Source organism: Marmota monax, unplaced genomic scaffold (assembly GCF_021218885.2).
Source record: "Marmota monax isolate L192 unplaced genomic scaffold, Marmota_monax_Labrador192_F-V1.1 WCK01_AAM20220418_F8-fsc00001, whole genome shotgun sequence".
NCBI lineage: Eukaryota > Metazoa > Chordata > Mammalia > Rodentia > Sciuridae > Marmota > Marmota monax.
Genome location: NW_026693777.1, coordinates 54,487,653 through 54,509,135, shown reverse-complemented (window position 1 = coordinate 54,509,135; position 21,483 = coordinate 54,487,653). Strand labels below are relative to the sequence as shown.

The window sequence follows — 21,483 nt, the reverse complement described above, 5'->3', positions numbered from 1 at the left end:
ACATTCATGAGTAAGCATTACTTACTTGTATCCTGATAGGCTATACTACATGTTAGTATACATGGTATACAATAGCAAAATCATTACCACTCATTAGCCTGTTTTCTTTCCCTAATCAAGCATTTAAGTGCAAGATGTACAAGAACAGGCAAAGAATCAGTAATCTAATACTCTTGGAAAGAAGCTTCCTTATTTAAAAGTCAGGTGCCCAGTTCCTTCTGCCCCAGTAGTTCAGTGAGCATCTGCCATAGCATGAGCTCCCTGGGAGGCCGTGGACTTTAAAGATAGCATATGTCACCATAATTTATAATGAGACTAAATAATGTCCAGAGAATGCATGTTCTGTTTTTGGCTATTACATCTCCAGATCACTACTCTCAGATGGTGTTATCTAAATCCCTAGCTACACACATCCTGCAGGCAGACTGGGAATAATGGAGAGGGCAACAGTAGCAATTGTGGAATATGGGCCAACTTGGCAAAGGGCAGGCTTCTGAGGGAAAACAGAGCAGGCATTGAGATGTGGCTACATGAAAGACTTCACTACAGTCAGAGAAGGTTAATGGGAAGGTGTCCAAAGTCCACCTAGATCAGTGGTGTCCTTCCTTTTCTCTCCTTGATTCAGATCCTGGCTTTTCTTGGTCACTACCTAACTCCTGGTCTTTGCCACATTGCTTGCCAGGAAGAAGTCTGAGTAAACAGTCACTAGTGTTGCATTGACAAGAAAGGGTACAGAAACTTGGGTGGCAACATACTGTAAAACAGAATCAAGGATCAGAGGCCTGTTTACCAGGTCTCTATAACCTTGGACTGTCATTTACTGAGTTCTTCATTTTAAAATGAAGATATTTGGGCATAATGCTCTGTGTTTGATCCTTAGCACTGGAAAGAAGGAAAGAAGGAAGGAAGGGAGGAAGGGAGGGAGGGAGGGAAAAAAGAAGGAAGGAAGGGAGGGAGGGAGGGAGGGAGGGAGGGAGGAAAAAAGGAAGGAAGGAAGGAAGGGAGGGAGGGAGGGAGGAAAAAAGGAAGGAAGGAAGGAAGGAATTAGACTAGATGCTCTGTGATAAACATCTCCCTGCCCCCACCCAGCCACAGCTCCTTGAGTAGGTAAGCACAACAACTGGAAGGAAAGGCCTTGCAGTGTTTTAATCTGTGTAAAACTACATATGCATTCATTCAGCTGAGTGAGATTTATTATTAAAGTCCTTTCTTTAACCTTCTCTATTAAACAGTTTAAATCCAGTGTGTTAGCTAACTGGTGCTTTGGAACTGAACATAATTTGAAGAGCTAACCTTGTCTTTAAATGCAATATGATACATTAATTTTCTGTAACTTCTAATGAAACTTAAAATAGCTTAGTTAGATCAAAGAATTGAAAACTCCTTTCAAGTATCCATTTAGAATCTTGGATTTGCAGAACAGCTTTTACTCCCCATATTTTAGCTCCTTTAGATGCTACTTCTACCAGAACGTAACAGTATTATTTATAGAAATTCAATTAAATCAAAATTCTGGGCTTTTTCTTCTTTTTTTTTTTTAACAAGACTACCAAGTATTTGTAATAAAACTATTAAAAATAATTCACTAAAACAACAACAGTTACAACAAAAACCTTTCTAGGTAACTGAAGCAATACAAGCTGTTCTCTTGGCTGAAGTGCAACAGCACATGAAAAGTTTGAGAAAGACGCCAATTGACAGTCAACCAGTGTCCACAGCAGAGAATGGTAACTGTGAGATGATGCAGATCCCAATGAAGAAGGAGTGGGCTGAGGAACTAGAATTACAGTGTATTAGAAACACTTCAGCTCCGCAAAGTAAGTAAAAAATTTGCCGGATTACTCTTTCAATAGAATTTTTGTACTAAAAGAGAATGTAACTTTATAATATATACTGTTGAAAAATAAGTTCATCTCATTTCTGCAAGATCCAAGCCAAGTGCCTTGTTTCTATCTTATCTGCTATCAATTTCCCCTGATTAAGTGTCAGATTTTTAAAGAATTTCTAGATTCTACAAAAAAATAAATATTTTTCTAGAAGTAAATTGTACATTATTTGTAACAATGTTTTGAAGTTGAGGGATTAAAAATGAAGACAGAATTAACCACAATAGCCTAAAAGGATATATATCACACCTATATCCAAATAATAATGGGTCCTAAATGTTTTTGTTTTGTTCCTTGATAATAGTCATTTGCTGATTTTTCTTTTCTAGGAAGAAGAAATATTGTATAGAAAATGAAACCAGTTTTACAGTTGGACCATTTGATTTTTATAATTAACTTTTTCATTATAGCTTCATAATAAAAATAATAATGTTTATGGTTTATGGCTAGCAGATCAATCCAAATTAATATAATACAGTGTTAACTGTTTTTTAAATCCCAATTACCATGACTTTTTAAAAAAGCAACTAAAACACAAAAAATTAACTACAAACTTTATTAGTAAGCTTTTGATGAATAGTTAATTTGTAATGTGATTGAGTGTTTTGGACAGGAAAACATATTATAAACATATATATTCAAGATTGTTAAAATTGTCAGATGTTTCTTCAATCTCTCAAAAGAGATTTTATTTTTATTTATTTGAGACTCAGAAATTTGTTATATTTCTAATGTTAAATCTTAGAACCGGTATCATTCTTGGAAATACAATTATTTATACTTGTTATTTTATAAAATTACTTATGGGAGAGTGTTATGTGGTGAGAGATAAAAAGGCATATTCAGAATAGGCCAAAGAGTAAAAAAATAAAAATAAAACTAGAATATTTCTAGATGCCAGAAAGGCCCTGATGATGGAAAATTCAGTAAATACTTTGACAAAGCTAGATGGCTATTTCAACTTGTTGATTTGTTGTTTGTTTTTAGTTATTTGGTAATATCTCTATGAAGAACTCGTTTTTTGTATCGCATGACTGCAGTTATATTACACCTTTTAAGTAAGAAGTATAAAAATTCCTTTTTACTTAAATTTCAGTGACTACATTGAGCTCTTGACTCATACAGAGAGCCACCCTTGGTGCCATTGGTAGGTTTCTTCCAAGTCCCCAAAGCCTGTATCATTGATCATGTGAAGTAGCTTTTATGAGCATTATCTTTAATCTTCAGGGTTTACCTTATTCTTTGCCCATTTTTTTTTTCTGGGCAAGAAGCTCTTGGTAGACTATCAAAGTGAAACTTGAGATAAGTTTTGCTGTCACATGCCTTACCCATATTTGTACTTCCACCAGATTGGACCCAGTTCTAACCCCAGATCATTCTCAAACGTAATAACTGTTCTTGACACAATGGAATCTCATCTAACTGTGACTGAAGACATTTGGACTTTAAGCTTGGCATTAACTGTCCTGATCAGTTATGAAAAGATTTTTTCTTTGCTTATGAAAAAAATAATAATTGGGGTTAACTTCTGATAAGAATTGGAACACTGAAGTATTAAACTAATTTATATGTTGGTGGATGAGTTTTAGAATATTTTATTAAACAAATAACACATTCACAAAATGTGGAACATGTATTTTCTCAAGGAATATTACTTGCACGAAAATACTAACTACTTTGCAATTAAATATGAAATACATCATAGGCATTAAAGAGGAAACTATCCAAACAATATTATATTAAATTGCCCTTTTCCCCTTTGGGAAAAGATGTGTTTTTAAATGATTCAAAAGAACTTAGTAAAATGATAGTAAAAGATCTTAGAATTCCAATATAGTGATATGTACTATATTATATGATGGTATTTGGAAGACAAAAAAAAACTGCTTTATTTCAAATGTTCAGAGAAAAAGTTAAAAAGATGGTGGAGGGGCTATTGGTGTGATGATCCTCAAATCTAACAGGCAAATTTACTTAGCCCAAGTATCACTGTAACATATATTATTTTACAAGTATTCTTATGATAAATGGTATATTTTAATTTTATAAGGTTCTTGATCATTTGTCTCTTCTGAGCTCTCTCCACCTCCTGCTTTTTTCCTGATTTTTTTTCTTGTTTTTTTGGCAATACATCTTTTTTGTGGATCAGTTGTAAAGTAAAAGATGATAGTTTTGTTTTGCATGGGTAATCATAAATTTGTATTATGATAGAATGAAGTATATTTTGTTTATTAGCTATATGTAATATAGTAATAATAAATCATGGAAAAATAATAATAATTATTGAGGTTTTGTTTTTTGTCTTTTGATTTTGTTTTTGTTTTTTTGGTACCAGGGATTGAACCCAATGGCACTTAAACACTAAGCCACATCTCCAGCCATTTTTATGTTTTATTTTGAGACAGAGTCTCATTAAGTAGCTTAGCGCCTCCCTAAGTTGATGAAGCTGGTTTTGAACTCACAGTCCTCGTGCCTCAGCCTCCCCAGCCATTGGGATTCTAGGCATATGCCACTGAACTCAGCAATTATTGAGTTCCTTCTTTTTTTTTTTTTTTTTTTTTTTGGAGGGGGGTTCCAGAGATTGAACTCATGGGCAATCAACCACTGACCCACATCCCCAGTCCTATTTTGTATTTTATTTAGAGACAGGGTATTACTGAGTTGCTTAGCACCTTGCTTTTGCTGAGGCTGGCTTTGAACTCACAATCCTCCTGTTTTAGCCTCCCGAGCCACTGGAGTTACAGGCGTTCACCACTGCATCCAGCCATTATTGAACTCTTAATGCATTCCAACACTATGCAAAGTAAATTTTGAATGTTTTCTCACTTTTTTCTTAAATTCTCATATAATCCACAGGAAGCCTAAGACTATACTTCCAACAGTTGAATCCTCTGTGCAGATAACTTCACCACTCTTTAAATGTCCATGTTTATGGACATGAAGTTTCCAAGTAAAACTGAAAAGAACCATTCTTTGAGAAAGATAGATTTCCCTTCTGCTGCGTAGGTTGGGCCTAAGAAACTACCTCTTGAATTTTTAAATTATACACACACACACACACACACACATATTATATACCTATATATACACATATGTACCCACATATATATTTATCTACATATATTTCTCATTCATATTAAATACAGTTTTAAAATTATGCCATAACCATACCAGCTACTTTGAATGTCACCAGAGGTATACACCTTGTACTATAAGCTATACTTCCTATTATTTATTATTATCCCACTTTTAAAATGAATAAACTGGGGCATAAGAGAGTATGTGTGTTGCCTACAGTCACAAAATTAATAAAAATAGGAATGCAAACCCAGATATTCTCTTAAACGTTCTACTCTTATCTAGTGAGCTATATTCTCTCTACTGGCAGCATGACAGAAATTTGCTCTAAATCAGCTTGATCTAAAAATTGAATAATTTATTGAATGGTTTTCTTAGATTTTTATTCCTCTCTCATAAATCATACTTTCTATTACCAAAGAAAATTCAAAGTGTTCAATCATTGCCATCTCAGCCCTCACAATAGAGAAAATCACCAGGTTTATGGAACTATTTGTACAAGGTGCATCTGGGAACACTGGAAATCAAATGAAGTGAAAGTTGAAGTATAATGTGTGTTTGAACCCTGTAATTTTGTGTCTTGTTTCTTTTTCAGTGTTTTGTTACATTTCACAGCATGTATTTTATTTGAACTCTTAATATTTGAGTATCAATGTTTTATGTGAAAGTGGTGTGGATTTTATCTGTTTATGTTTTTACAGTGATTACATTGGTGTCATCCTTGAAACTCTTTTTTAAAAATTATGTAATTAATACTCACATTCAAAACTAAAATTCATTGCTTTAAAAACAGCAATGGTTTTCATTATTAAGCTGTATCTGAAAGTTAACCACCACCCTTTTTTTGTTTGAATGTTTTTTGGATAAGCTTAAATAAGTAATCTAAATTGTTCCATTAAATAAATTGGTTCGAATAGAAAAGGAGGCTTTGTAGATAAAACTGTCACCTTGGAATTATTGGCTGAATTTAAATTTCACGTTAAACTGTGGTTGTGAAGATGATGCATCATATATAGATATTTCAAATAATCTTTACTACATGCATCATATTGAAATATTTATCTAGAAAATTAAATAACAAAAGTGTGCTTTCTGTTTAAATAAAACCATGTGTTTGTTGTAAATCAAGGAAATAAATATCTATTCAATAGAAAGTTTTGATGGTCCTGCTGTGGTAGGCTTCTGCTGCCAGCTGAGCCTCTCAGAAGGAAAAACCGTCTGATTGTAGAAAGTCTTTGAAATGTACTTGTCTCCCTCACACTTTAGTTCACCCACTGTGAGGTCTCCAAGCTGAAGTTATTATGGCTACAGAAGTCATCTAGGAAAGGTCTGAGTGATATTAAGTGAGCAAGGAACAATAGGAAATGGGGGAACCCAGCATAGAAGGCCTGTGTGTCACAGTGAGGTCTTGGGTGCTTGTGCGTGCGCTCTCGTGCTCTCTCTCTCTCTCTCTCTCTCTCTCTCTCTCTCTCTCTCTCTCTCAGAAATCATTTGGACAAGTGGCACCCATTTTCCAAGGTATGTAGCCCATGGTGTAGGGGCCAAGGACAGTGATAGGTGGATTGGCTGTGGTATCCTGACTTGGTTCCTGTGTAGGGTGGTGCAGCATTGCTTATAGATACAATGTCACCCGCCAGGTATGCTGGAGAAAGAGCAGAAGATGCACTCCATAAAAAACTGTCCCTGGTGTGTTCATTTTCAGGTATACCTGTCTAGATGATCTACAGGCTTTATATTGTATTTTTACCTAAACTAATCCCCAGAAAATTGACAAGAGGCTAAAATTCCCCTGCCAAAAAACTATGGATTGAAGATAATACTAACAATGCAAGCTAAAGCAAACAAGATATAAATGTCATCGCCAAATTTATCTTATGTTATAAACGGAGGCACATATGTGTGTGTGTATGTTTGTCAACTTCTTCCTTTTGAAGTTTCTTATTTTGTGTATATTTTAGAATGAACATACTATCAATACATTAACAGCATATATATCACTTATAAACAAATATACATACTAGTGCATATTTTAGTGTTCCTCTTGGTTGTTTTATTTAAGAAAGTATCTAAACTGAAGCCGTTGGGTAGCCTGAGCCAGGAAGCTAGGATTAAGCTGAGATGATAGACCTTTGACTATGCAGGGTGATGACTTGATATTTTATATCCTACCCTGTCCCCAAAACTTTAAACCAATCTTTATGTATTGCTGCTCCATGTCACTTCCTCTATGACCATTTGCATTGATCCAAGAGATGAAGATACTACAGAAAACAAACTGGGGCTCTGAGGTGGGGTACAAGCCAGAATCTAGTTCAGTACAGGATGTGTGAGGCATGAAGAACCATGAAGCCATATCAAAGCTAGTGGTTATTTTGGTCATAGTTGTCATGCTTGTCATTCTGGAAGGCTGAGGGTTAGGAGAGAAATTTGTATATAATGCTCCAGCTGAGTTTGTGAAAGTACATAAAAGAAGCACCTAATCCAGTCTTGAAAAGAACATATGCATAAATGGAGCCCTGGGTGGACAGTGGGTGAACAGGACATAGCCAAGCAAAGAGCTAAGATAGGAGGATTAAGCTGCCTACAAAGACCACCAAAGCCACCTATGCCTATATTTTTTTATTCCCAAGAATCATATGGATGAAAGTGCATGAATGAGAATCCTGAACACTAGAGAAGCCCTCTAGGTCTTCTTCCCTTAAAAATATTTGTGTCCTCTTTGACTCTCACCTTCCTTTCCTAACCCTCAGCTTTGAGACTAACGATGAAAAGTAAGATAAGGAAACAAAGAAATTAAGTAACTTGTGTAGAGTCTTATTACCAACAAGTGACACAGCCAGGAATCAAACCTAGACAGCCTGGCATCTTCATCACTATATGACACTCCTCCCAAGTACACATAATTCTCCTTCACTATTTATTGTTCAGCAAATATTTACCTAATACCTCCAAGTAACAGAGAGATACATATTACCCAAGTTGGGGATTGTAAGGCAACAAAAACTCAGATGTGTGGCAGGACAGCAGGAAAAAAGATTCACTAGAAATCTATCAACAAATATTGAATAATTTCTATAAAACTCTGAGTGTAGCATTGTATATCCTGGCACCAAAGATGTACTTAATGCTAAAGACTTATTTGGAAAATAAATCTATAAAAGTTTTAGTGGTTAAAAATAGAGTTTACTCCTGAAAACTGGAGAAGCTGGTAAATCCTAAAAATGTAAAGTATTTGCATATACATGTTAATTGAAAGGGGTAAGCATTGGGGGTATTGAAGGAAGAGAGGAAGAGAAGAAATTGAAAACCATTCTTATAGATTGATTTGAATTATCCAATAGATAATCTTATTCAAATATCAAGGTATCCTTGTGTTGGATGAAGATTAATTTATATGATAAGCAAGTAAATTATTTAGCACAGAGCATATATTATATGCTTTTCAAAACACACAGTAGTCATTTGGGTCTAACATATGTCTGGTTTTGTTTTCAGCTCCTTACAAAAATGATGGAGAGATTTCATAATTTCCCTTTGTCCATAAAAATCTTCTGAGCTTCTTCACTGTTTCTGACCTCTCTGTGTCATCTTAAAGATTGCATTGCCTCAGAAAGACTGATAGAGTTTACTGTTCTTTTTCCAAAAGTAGGTTCATTTTTCATGGAGATTGAGATTGATGGTTTTCATCTTGGCTTATGAAAAACTAGAGTATTTCATTGTCTTATTTTCCTCATGAGCAATCAGAATGCCAACCTAGCTCCAGTGCACAGAGGTGGTAGCATCAAGGAATTGAGTTAAATATTTCCTTGGTAACAGTTGTGGAGGCACCACTTTATTGATTATCGTCTACATACCCATTTAAACATATTGACAAAGAAAAAGTGATCTAGATTCTGTCACTGAAATCAATGTGTTTTCCACTATTGTTCTCCCGAGCTGAGACTGGCCTCTCTACACTGACCCTTCAAGGACAGGGACGGGTCTATTTATCTTTTTTCCTCCTATCACCTGAGATGGTCTTTCACCTAGTAGCCGGTAATAAGTGTTTATTGAGTGGGTGGATGAATGGATGGGCAGTGGGATGGTTTCTACTGAAGAGTCAGCCAACGTCTAATTAGTAAGAGAAGGAGAAAAAGAAAAGCAGATGATGGCTATTCTGTAGCATCCAGGCCTGATCTTGAATACAAACTGAAATTCGTATTTTCCAATATTTTGCATTATCCTGCATCAGGTCATATACACACAGCAGGCTTACAAATAATTAAAAATAGAAACACGAATGAATCTAGTCTACAAATTCTGGAAGCTTCTTTTCCCTAATAGTTAAGTACCTGGCTCTTCACTACTCCTTTTACTGTGATATGTTTTCAGTTTGATCTTAGAGAGCCCCAAGCCTTGCCTGAGACTCCCCTTGTTCCTCCTTCAGCTACTGTTTCTCCAGGAAGTAGTTGAGGAACCTCTGCCTCAAACATGGTTTCCTCAGCATTTGGACTCGTCCTAGGACCTGGCTCCTCTGCCTCCCCGGAAACTTCTAACTCATTCCTGACCTCTGGTAACCAGTAACCCTTATGTGAGTGACATAGAGCTTTTTTACAACCTGGTGACCTGAATCACCTCCTCCCTTATGACCCCAGCACTGCTTCTGAGCCTGGGACTTGGCATGACATTAGTCCATCAAATACTATTCTATTAGCCAATATGAATATGTATTCCTAGTCCTGAAAATAATTTTAGTATAACTGAGGACTATCTATATATATATATATATATTTTTTAGAGAAAATGCAGGGCCTTCATGAGTTTTGTATTCTCAACAGCACAGTGTCTAGCACATGGTAATGGCTAGATAAATTGTGACTGAAGGGAGCACTATCAATTTATCCCTGTGCCCTTGGAATATCCTGTTCCAATCATAACGTTGATTGTTTTGCTGGATGTAGCCTTATCTTTCCATTTTAACTCTTCAATATGTCTGAGCAGTTTTCAACCTTGGAACAATTTGCATAATTTTAAACATCTCTTAAGCATTTACTGCTTTTAAATTTCAATGTTAGGGACTGAGATTTTAATTATATTACTTTCTAAAGTCTTTGTACACTCTTCTAAAATAGTATGTGTTACCTGGCCCTCTGATTGTTTATTTACCTTGCTTTCTACCACTCTGAACTCCTTGAGGGCAAAAGTTGGAGCTTAATTAATCTTTGCTCATAGCAACAAATGCACCATGTGGTGCACAATGAATGCTCATTAAATTTTGTTCCCTGAATGAGCAAAATACTAACAAATGACAGCATAAAATAAGCATCATATTCAAGGCAGAATGGAAGAAGTGCTAAATAACATGTAGTCTGTAGCTAGGAAAAGAAAGGAAGTAACCATTACAGTGTTGGTTGTTTTCCTCTAACATGTTAATTCAGGAGCATTTCTTCAAATTTATCTGTTTACTTAAAGAAGCAATTTATCTATCTGGAGACCCATCTGGAAAAATTAATGCTGACTGCTTTTGAAGGCAAAAAACAAGGTAGGGAATTCATTTTCAACCCTGTGAGAATAAGCTGCAAGAACTGAAGACAACTAGTTCAAAGAACTGTTACTTTTTCTTTTTCTTGCCTTTACTAAGCATAAGCCCTTTATTTATATCTGTGCAGGAATACCTGTCCTCCAGACAAGAAGCCTGCCAATCTGGGGGCAATGTTAAAGTGCTCTTGGGTTGCTGAATATACATAACAACATGGTCTATATAGAGGCACTTCTAATCTGAGATTTCTTCCCATCAGAATGAGGTGATTTTGAAATTTCAGAAAATGTAATTATAATAGTTTTCAGTCCTAGCTAGTATTTTGTAACTTCATCTTTATTATCCTAAAATGAAATTCATAAGTAATATAACCTATTTACATACATCACTCATATGCCATCTAAAAAATGATCAGTAATTTATAATAAAATAATATGTGTAAAGGACTGGGCATGACTAATTAAAATATAACAAAATGCTAACACAGACACCTCCCATTTCTGAGACAACAGCTGAGACAACAGACTCCTGTACATGTGTGGTAGACATGGGAACCAAAGTGGATTTTCCTGGTAAAGTTCTGGATAACAGCAGCAGAATATGACCATTTCTTGATATATAGAGTAGTGGCTTTCCTAGAAAATTAGTTTATTATAAGACTTGAAAAATTACTATGTGTTTATAGATAAGAAAGTTAGTTTATGGGGTTGGGAAATTATAAAAATACTTTCCCTTCCATTAATGTCCAGTGTAATATTTGGGAACTATGTGATACAGCAGGATAATTGTTCATTATGAAGGTCTTTTCTGAGCATTGACGGACATCAGGCAACTCCAGTGCCTGTCCACACAATGCCAATTAATGTCTCCATAATCATTGGGAAACCCGTATGTCCCTCACCTCAACTGTTCCCAAAGGCTCCAGTAGGGGGCAGTACCAACCCTGCCAACAACCACTGCTTAGGGAAAGGGATCTAGACATTCTGTGGCCTTTGTTTCTGCCCTTCTCTCTCTCTCTCTCTCTCTCTCTCTCTCTCTCTCTCTCTCTCTCAATTTAAAATTTTTTTTACTACATCTTACTTTGTTTCCATCATACCCTTAATCATTCATTTAAATTTTGTTTTATTATTTTATTGGTTCTTTTTAGTTATACATGACATGAATAGCTAGAATCCATTCTGATATAATTATACAAGCATGGAATATATCTTATTCTAATTTGGACCCCAGTCTTGGGGATGTACACAATGGTGAGATTCACTGTGGTGTATTCATATATTTACATAGAAAAGTTATGTTAGATTCATTACACTGCTGTTTTCTTTTAAAACTACATAAGGAAATGAAACCAAAAATAGTAATTCCAAGCTAACTCCAGAATTTCCTTTATCAGCTCCCCAATTTTTCCTTCTTCCTTGTGCCCTCCTCTTCAGTCGTGGTATTTCCCACATTGTATATATTTATTATTTTTTGGACTTATGTAGACCTTGTTGACCTCTTTTTTTTTTAATGTACATAGTAAGTGATATGACCTTTGTTCGGTCTCCTCTCTTAGAAAAAGAACTTCTTATTCTATTCACTCATTTTCACTTTTATATCCTCAAATGTTAGGTTTGAGGTCAGCATGGAGAAAATGTGGTTGGCTGATTAAATAAGACTGGATGTAAACTACTAAGACCTGTCCAAAAAGATAATCAAATAAAATCTCCAAATTTACATCTTTGTTATTTTACAATATAGAATAGACACAGCACACTTCTGAACATGAAATTAGATGAGGTGTTTTCCAGTCTGTAAATTCACAGAGAAAATTGGAAGAGAATAATGGATAGAAAGAGGTCATAGATTCATGGAATTTATCATTGGGATTGGATTTTTGATTGGGAATATAATTCCAAAACTTTAATTTAGAGCATCCTAATTTTTGATACATAGTATTTTTAAAGTTCATAGTCCATTAGTATTTTTTTTAGAGAGAGAGAGAGAGAATTTTTTTTAATATTTATTTTTTAGTTTTCGGGGGACACAACATCTTTGTTTTGTATGTGGAGTTGAGGATCGAACCCAGGCCGCACGCATGCCAGGTGAGCGCGCTACCGCTTGAGCCACATCCCCAGCTCAGTCCATTAGTATTTAAAGTACATTAATATATATTATTGTTTTTGAGAACTTCATTAATATTCCTTGACACATACAAGGTATATCTCTGTACCACAGTAGGGAATAACCTTCTTGGTCATCCGGATGGTAAGTCTGTCCATACATGAGACATCAAAGTTCACATGGCTGTGGAGGCATAGAGCCACTGATTACCAGGGGTTGATTTTCAGAGACTTCACATGGGAGTAGACATTTACATGGACTCTGGAGAATAGTGGTGTGGCAGACTCAGAGAGACGCACTTCTCAGATTCCTCTTCTGGAAAGGAAGACTTGACTTGCTGTGAGGAGGATGGCTCTCTGACAGCATCCACCTGTGAGCACCTTAAGGTCTGTGCCAGCATTGGAGCAGAAGTCATACTCCTTGGGATAATGGCTGTGCAAGGTTAAATATAAGGGCTTAGTCATTTTCAGCCCTTGCAGACTTCCTTTAATGGGCAATCCTTTCTCTGGAGTTTCCAGTAAGTTGGTAGAAAACTTGTCAGGTCTTCCTGGTGAATAGAGTTCCTCCTGCCCAATCCTGCTTTAGCAATTTTTCTTTCATAGGTGTTACTTCCAAGTAAGCCTTTGCAATTCTAACTGTATCTAACATTTTCTGGAAGGACCCAGCTGACATTAGTGGGAGTGAGTATGGTGAAAGGATATTTCAGGCAAAGGGAATAATAGAAAACAGACACAGAGGCATGCAAGTGCAGCCTATTTGGGAAATAGAGATGAGTTTGGTGAGGACAGTGTAGAGGAGATGAGGACATTTCAAACAGGATGCAGAAGATGAGACACCGGGAGTCAAAAGGTTCTAGTATGGAGCTTTTTTTCTGAAAGATAAAGAAAGCCGTGAAAACAAACAAACAAAAACAAAAAAACATTTTAAGAGATGTGGGACATTTCCAGTGCAAAGAAATAGATAATAGAGAAACCCTGTTTTCAAGTTTTGCCAAATATCTTTCTGTATAATAATTTATTTGTAAAGCAGTACTTTTTTTTACTTCCTTATAATTTTTTCTCTATCTTCAGTTAGATGAAACATTAGTGCTTCATGTCCCATACAAAAAAGGAAATTTTGTGTATGTTACATACAGGAAGGAAATTTTGTTTCCTAGGGTGCTTTTAGACCAAATTATTAAGTATTATTTAGGATTGTCAGACTTCAGATCTCATTAGTTATACCTTCTGAGTTGCTATGGTGCTGACTTGAGGTTCTTTTCCTCTATTAAGTCCTTATTCTAATCTCCTATCTTTCTTGAATTGGCTTTTAAATTTTGTCCAGCTTCTATACATGACTAATTTGGTCTGATTTCTCATCTCTTTGGGATTCATTTGTGTTGCTTACCACTTATTGACAAGTTTAGACCACCCATGTTGTTTACCTATTTGTTTATTTTATTATTATTTTTTGGACTTATATAGACCTTGTTGACCTCTTTTTTTTTAATGTACTTAACTGAAACATTATAACCAGGCTAAGACATTTTGCTATTAGACATTTTCAAGGAATACTATATATGATTTTAGTTTACCACTTCTAAAAAACCCCTTGATTTAATTAATAGAATTTAGCAAAACAAGGTAACATTGAAATGTGCTTTACCGTGTGTTTATATTAATATCCAATGAATAACCTCAAAGGTTAAACTTCATGATCTGTCTCTTCAAGCTATGTACTTAATTCCAGTCATTACATCACCTGCTTCCCTTATGCTATTGATTTATGTTTCTTTCAAACTGCTGAGATTGAGCAGTATAATTTATTTTTTGTTTGACACACCCTGAACTATGACACAGTGTTTCAGAAGGTAATGGCAGAATACCTGTAATGCAGTGTAGAATTGCCTACTCACCTGTGTGGATCAATAACATCCTCCCTGTTGTATGCCTAGGAGTCTCATAATAAAGGAAGAGAATGGAAAGTTATTATCAGTCTTTCTTTCTGTGGTAAATATGTCAGGGAATCTCCAAGTAGCAGTGGTGTTCAGACCCCATAAAGTCTGTTTAATGTTGATAGATGCAAAAGAATGGTTAGAATTTTCATAGGGATCTATATTTCAATCTTTCCAAAGTAGCTAAAGTCTATTCAAACTATTCAAAAGAAAAAACAAGTTCAAGACCCCTAAATATCTATTTAGGAATTATTTTTAGATATTAAAAAACATTAGATGGGTTATTTTCAAATAATTAGTGTGCCTTTTCTGGTACTTATATAACATTTTATGTTTCAAAAGGTTTCAGCATGTCATTTTCTTTCTCTTTTCAGATATCCAATGAAGTGATTCTTTGCCCATTTCATTGAGAGGAAAATTAGGGCACATCAGACATAGGTAGCATTACCACAATGATGTAACTTATGTGACCATGGCATTGGCTAGATCACATGCTCCTATTTGCCAATCCCAGATTCTTTTCTGTAAAGTGCCCTATTTCATGGGGCATGATGTGAAGGATGGAATTACAAGGGAGTAAGTTCATTTATTTATGAAAAATTATGTATTTAATTTTTGCTAAATTTGAGCCTTTCCTGAGAAGAATATTAACATTTTTATATTCCAAGTGGCTCATTTTAAAGGAAAATATATTACACATTTTAAAAATGAGTTAAACTATTTCTACTGTTAATGGCAATCCTCTATTATGATATTCATACCATAAAAGCCAACTATTAGTCAGAAATATAGTTTGATGAATGTAGTATATTTATAAATTGAAGACAGTCATTTCATTTCTTCCACAGTAAATTTGCTTTAAATATTAGTTTATTATATATGTTGGCTTGTATTACAAATATTTCCAGTAAGCAAACACAAATCATTTTTATATTTAGCATTTAAAATGTATCTTAACTTGACCATTAAATCATGTATTAAATATTCAATTAAAGTGGGTTTTGATCCATTTTTTAAAATTAGTGGTCAGGTATTCGGGGAAACAAGCTCACAAGATGTTTCTAAAACACAATTCACTTCATTTCTTGTTCTGTATATTTTGTCAGAGAATGCCTTAATGTAACAGAAATCAGATTTGGTGTGTATTTTTACACCAAATCAAATTGTGCAGGCGCCACCCTCAGCTTTCTCCAAAACATAAAGGATAAGATTCCACCACGATATAGCTTAAGAAAGTAGCGCAGACCTGGAAAAAGTCCATATGTAGAAAACGTGGCTACAGGAGGAGGTTTTACTGGAAAACCACGTGTCCCATAGCACCATTACAAGAGCTGGACTTCAAAAGTAACTTTACTTTAGCTGAGTTCTGACTCTTGGAATCTGTATGTAAAACATGCATGGTTTTTCTAGTTATTCTTCAGGCATAAATCAGGAATATAAAAGCTACCAAAAAAATGTAAGAATGAAACTGTGATACAGTAGTGACTAATGGTAAAAAGCACTTAAATGTGCCAGTTATAACAGCTGTATGAAGAGGGTGAAGGCATCATAAGTCATTTTATTTATTACAATTGGCAGGTTTCCCGTCCTAGTTGTATTGAATATAATCTGCTTTTCCTGTCTTCTTCTTTCCCAGTCCTTGCTTTTTTATTCACCAGCTATAATCACAAATGTGAAAAAATTTAATCTCTATTATTTTAATAGGTACCAGTTACCCAAACTTGTTAAGTCTTTTTCCTAAATCCAGAAACAAAAACATCCAGTAAACTTTCATAGTATACTTTAAAATATTAAGCATTATTTTAGACCACTAGTTCTAAATCTTCCATTTCTGATTCCTGAAATAAAAAGCTGTGTGTTCTCCTCATACACACTGTTGCTTAATCCAAGGAAGATACTACATGATTGTTGCACTATGAAGTCAATTAGGTATTTTAACCTTCATATGATATCTTCTACACAGCTGTAATTGAGAATTTATAAAATATTAGAAAAATAAAGACAAGATTAATCAATCCATTTTCATTTTATATGGAAAGCACAGGTGTCTTAAAGATCTATACCAATGACTAACTTCCTATTTATTAAAAAATGATCTAAATTGGTGTTTTAAAACTTCATAAGCATCTGAATCTTTTGTAAAAATTAAATAACCAACAAGATGGTCAAACTATATCTTATTGTTAAATTTATAATATTCATTTCTAATAATTTATATTTTATAAGGTTAAATATGAGAAGAGGGATATTTTCATGAAGTGTGAGATTTGAAATTAAAATGGATGACAGTCATATAAACTTTTGGTCTCAACATCTAATTCATTTTCGTTTGTAGCTTTGGGTACAATGTAGTGAAAAAAATTCTGATTTATCTTGTTAAGCAGAATTCTCCAACAGGACTTGACTATAAAATTCTGCATCAGTGGAACTGCTTTGTACTATCATTAAACACACATACACTTTCTTTCACCAGTGATATATTTTATAAATCTTTTTAGACATTTTCTTATACTTTATTTTTCAATTTTTCCATCACTTTTGCAAGCATAGAACTTAATGTTTTCTTAGAGCAAGTCCTAGTGAAAAGGAATATATTTAATCTTACCACTACATGAGGATATTTACATGTACCTGGAGAAAGTTTCTGATATTATTTCTAAAGTTTAACTAACAGTACCTCTTCACTCTTGAATCTAGGTTGAACCCATTGATATACTGAAGTCAATATATGATGTTTCACCATTTCAGAAGGCATTAATGTCTTTTCTGCTCTTCCTTGCCTTCTTTATCCCTTCCCCTGAAACAAGAACAGGGAGGGTTTGTTTTTTTTTCAATAAAGGATAATTATTTTAGAACAATGTATTTTATAAATTTTTTAAGAAGCAGATTGATCTGCACAAAAACAGTGATTTGGCAGCATAAATCCATGTGTGTATGGTTTTCACATTTTATTAACAACTATTTGTAAAATTTACATATTTAAGTCACAGTTTATAAACAATAGTGTATATATTATTCAAAGATAAAATTTGAATTAAACAATTATGTAATTCCCTCTTGGAAATGCTGAGATTGTGTGGAATTCAGGTGGGAATCTGCTGGGCAGGGTCATTTCTTCTATACATACCTGACCTCCTAGTATAACAATGTGACAGTGCAGCAAATACTTACCTAATTACCTCAGATTCTTTTGATGGCCACTTCTAGTTGTACATTAATAATGATTCGGATAATGTGAGCTGTTGTCTTTTGGCTGTTTCAAGGCTCAGGTCATAAATCATAGGCTGTGTCACTGCCGACAAGCCTGAGCCCTTAGGCTTCCCAGGGCTCCCTGACATGCCCTGCCTCAGTGCATTGCCCTGCTCATGCCAGGCAAGCTGCTGACTTGCACAGAAGGGAATTCCAGGAAGTCCTTGGAGCGGGCCTTTTTTCAATAATGCTCCCTGGCATGTACTCAGTTCAAGGCTTTTTTGCAAATGGCTATTACACTGAGATCATGATGAGATTTCCTAGAAGTACATGCAATTCTTTTCACTAAAATTTCCTACTTTGAAACTTTTTGTAAAAACAGGGATTTTCCTTTGCATTCCTAATGTCATATAATCATATGAATGTGCATTTTAGTGTCTTCTTAAGGTATGGAAGTGCTTAAATCTCCTGGAGACATATTTTTGAAGTAAAATTATTGTTTTCATTGAGTATTATTTTGTTTTAGGTTTTAGACTTAATTATAGTGGATTTTAAGTCTTACTTCAAGTGGTAGATGAACACAAGAGTATTACATTATTAATTACTATATTAATTCTGTCATTCATCAGTAGTCACTGAGAATAGATGTGAGCAAATGATGCAATAAGTACTTGAGACATATGAGTAGCTGCCTTGGGTGATTTTGGCTGAGAGTAGCCTTTTACAGCCACTTGCGGGGTCTAAAGCACATGATGAAGTTTCGGGGATGGAGATAATTGTGTCACATAGGATGAAGTTGGGTGTGGAAATATAACAGAGTTCTCAGTTCCAACTTGGACTAAAGACAGAGTCCAGCTGTTGACTCCATCCCTTCATGTCTGTTAATAGGCATTTGATATTTACTTGATTTTGAACATCTTTGGAGAAGGAAGGGGGATATTTGAAATCAGTGTAGTACTTGGTGAAGGGAAAGTGAGGACCAAGAGACAGATAAGCAAGAAATGAAAGACAGAGACCAGGCAGAGATACACACGAGGGTTTATTTGTCAGAGCTGACAAATAAAGGCCATCTTTCTATAGGAGAGAGAGGTAAAACAGGCTTGGATCCTGGGATTTTTGTAGGGCAGGCTCAGGAATCCGAGCCAGGTGGGTTCTAATGTGGACGATTAAGGACTGGGTTAGTATGCCAGAGCAGGGAGCCTTTCTCAGAAATGTCCTTGGGCAGGAAAGCAAAACTTCTTCCTTAAAATGGCGGCTGTCATTTAAGATGGTCATCCAGATGCTAAGCAAGGACCTTATACTTGGTACATGAGTGATATTCAGATAATAGGACCCACAGGACCTTCCATCAGATTTTTTGAACTCTTTGTTTTTTTCTGCCCAGGAACTTGAGGCTCAGACAAACCTGGTGACTTCTTAAAAGACTACCCACTGGTTAGAGCGAGACTGTTGAAATATAACCCTTCTCAACATTTGTTAAGTTTTATAAATGGCTTGATGGTCCCCATTAAGCATTTCTCCTGTTCCCTCTGACTCTCTTAATTACCAGAGCAGTTTAATGTTTTCTCCATTAAGTGGCAGATGAACTGCACCCAAAAAGACATGGAAAGCAGTTGGCATTTCTATTTCTGCTCCTCAAGGGCTTAGAGCCTCCAGGTTTTTGATAACACTTAAAAGGATGCTGATTTTTTTTCCCTCATACTTTACAGGCTTCCATCTTACACAAGCAAGACTATTAATTAATTCAATATATCCTAGAGGCACTGCCTTTAAGAGCTAAAGAGATCCTGTTAAAAAAAAAAAAAAAACTATCTGTTCTTATTAACTCTCCTACTTAAAACTCTTCAGTAGTACAGTGTCTTCTAAGCTCATCTAAACATGCAGACTCACTAGGTGACCACACCCCACAACTGGCACCTGTCTATCTACTCAGAAGGACAGAGTTAGAAACCACAACTTGCCTGCAGAGCAGCAGTGGGACTTTGTCTTCAGGAATCCTAACCACAGCCCAGCATCTCAGCGTGGCTCTGGAAGTCTCCCTGCTTAACAGCTTGATACCTCTTGAGACAATTCCGTAGGCAGGGCTTGCCCAGGTCTGCTCATGGGCAATCCCAACACTATGAAATAGGATTTTTATGGTTCATTTATAGTCCTTTCTAGTCCAGACGCAATTTACCAATGATGGGTAATTTTTACTACCAGCAGTGTTGCCTTGAGATTTGGTTGTCATTCTACCTTATCAAGTTACTAAGGAAATCCAGTTAGAGGTAAGCAGAGGTCAAGTTCTTAGGAATAGGGGAAAAGCTTTCTTTAAAAGAAAAAAAAATAAGTTTCTTTAATCGCATATAACCTCCCTTTCCTTTAGGGTTAAATGCAGATTAATTAAATGAATTGCAAAGATCCTTTACAACTGGCCCTTGGATGCTTCTGTAATCTCATCTTGCCCTCTCCTTCTCACCTTTAATTCTAAACCCAGCCTAACCAAATTATTTTTGATTCCTCCAAAAGACCAAATTATCCCTCTGTGGCTCTCAGCCTCTAGGCATGCTGTCCTATCACTCATTTATTTATTAAAAAGATTTTAATTCCTTCCTTGAGCCAAGCATTGAATATAAATATGGTAAAAAAGACAACCTAGTGGAGTCCACAACCTGAAATCCTTTCCCATTCATCCATTCTGTGCCTTAAGCATCCTCTGGTCCCCAGTGTAGGTTAGGTGGCCTACCCTGTATGATAACACTAATGCTCTGTGTTGTCATTGCATGGTGCCTTGTCAACCCCCCATGAAACTGTGAGCCCCTGAAGATGGGGGGAGTATATCTAGCCTGCCTACCATCATATCTCTAATGTATTAGTTGGATCTAGGTGCCCAACAGATAATTGATAAACATGAGAGCACATTCTAGGATTGCAATATACATTTTAAACTTCAAATAATGTACTGTTACATTTTCAAGTCCTATTATCCATAATGAAAAAGATATTTTCAGAGCAGATGCCTACCAAAATCTGTGATACAGATAGAATTGTTTTTATTTTAAAAAATTAGTTATAAATAAAAAAGAAAAAAAGTATATAGAAAATGGTGTATAAAAACATTCATAACTGGGTGATTCCCAATTACCCCAAACCTAATGCCAACATTAACCTTAGTGAAAAAATAATGGAGGTGGGTCAGTAAGAGCTTCAGAAATTCCCAAACATGAGATCCTTATTCTCACATAATGTAATTTTTAAGTTTGGCCTGGTAACTAAGGAAAAGAAATTGTTTCCCACTAAGACATCATATGTAGATGCATCTGTGAGGATAACCACCCTTTCCTGGAACTATTTTCCTGGGATTTATCACATGAGTTCCTGTATAAAATACTGCTAAGTCACACCCTAGAATTTACTTCCAACCAAATGGTACAAAATATGCTCTTCAACATGGCACTTTTCATATTAGCATTCTGTAACATCAAAGGAACTGGTGATGAGTCATAACTCAGAAACCATGTCTTTGATTGACTGAGATAATGTGGTCCAAGACATTACTTTTTGATGGTCTAAGAGAATGAAGATAGAATTTGGAATAGTGTTAGGTAAATGGATAGTTAACATGCCCATTTAAGCTTTTTTCTCTCAAATATCAAATATCTTAAATGAGTTTTGGAGAGGTGCTGGATCACATTCAATCTGCAATCAAATTCCCTTAATAAGATTTTGCAGTGTAGGAATTCTCCCTTGCTGATGAAAATGAAAGCCATAAATTTATGAGCCAGGTTCTGACCAAA

General features: G+C 35.3%; 1 protein-coding gene across 3 annotated transcripts in view; it reads left to right on the top strand.

The window, feature by feature from the left end:
- The window catches only part of Wdr72 (WD repeat domain 72), a 202,160-nt gene that overhangs the window by 125,260 nt on the left and 55,417 nt on the right, over positions 1 to 21,483 (top strand). For 2 of the 3 annotated variants that reach the window (XM_058584810.1, XM_046461496.2), the window contains exon 18: positions 1,622 to 1,817. In XM_058584810.1, coding sequence (XP_058440793.1) covers positions 1,622 to 1,817 — 196 coding nt within the window. Of the gene's footprint in view, positions 1 to 1,621; positions 1,818 to 2,215; positions 6,384 to 21,483 lie in introns of those variants that run through there. The other variant, XM_058584811.1, reaches the window with a different exon arrangement.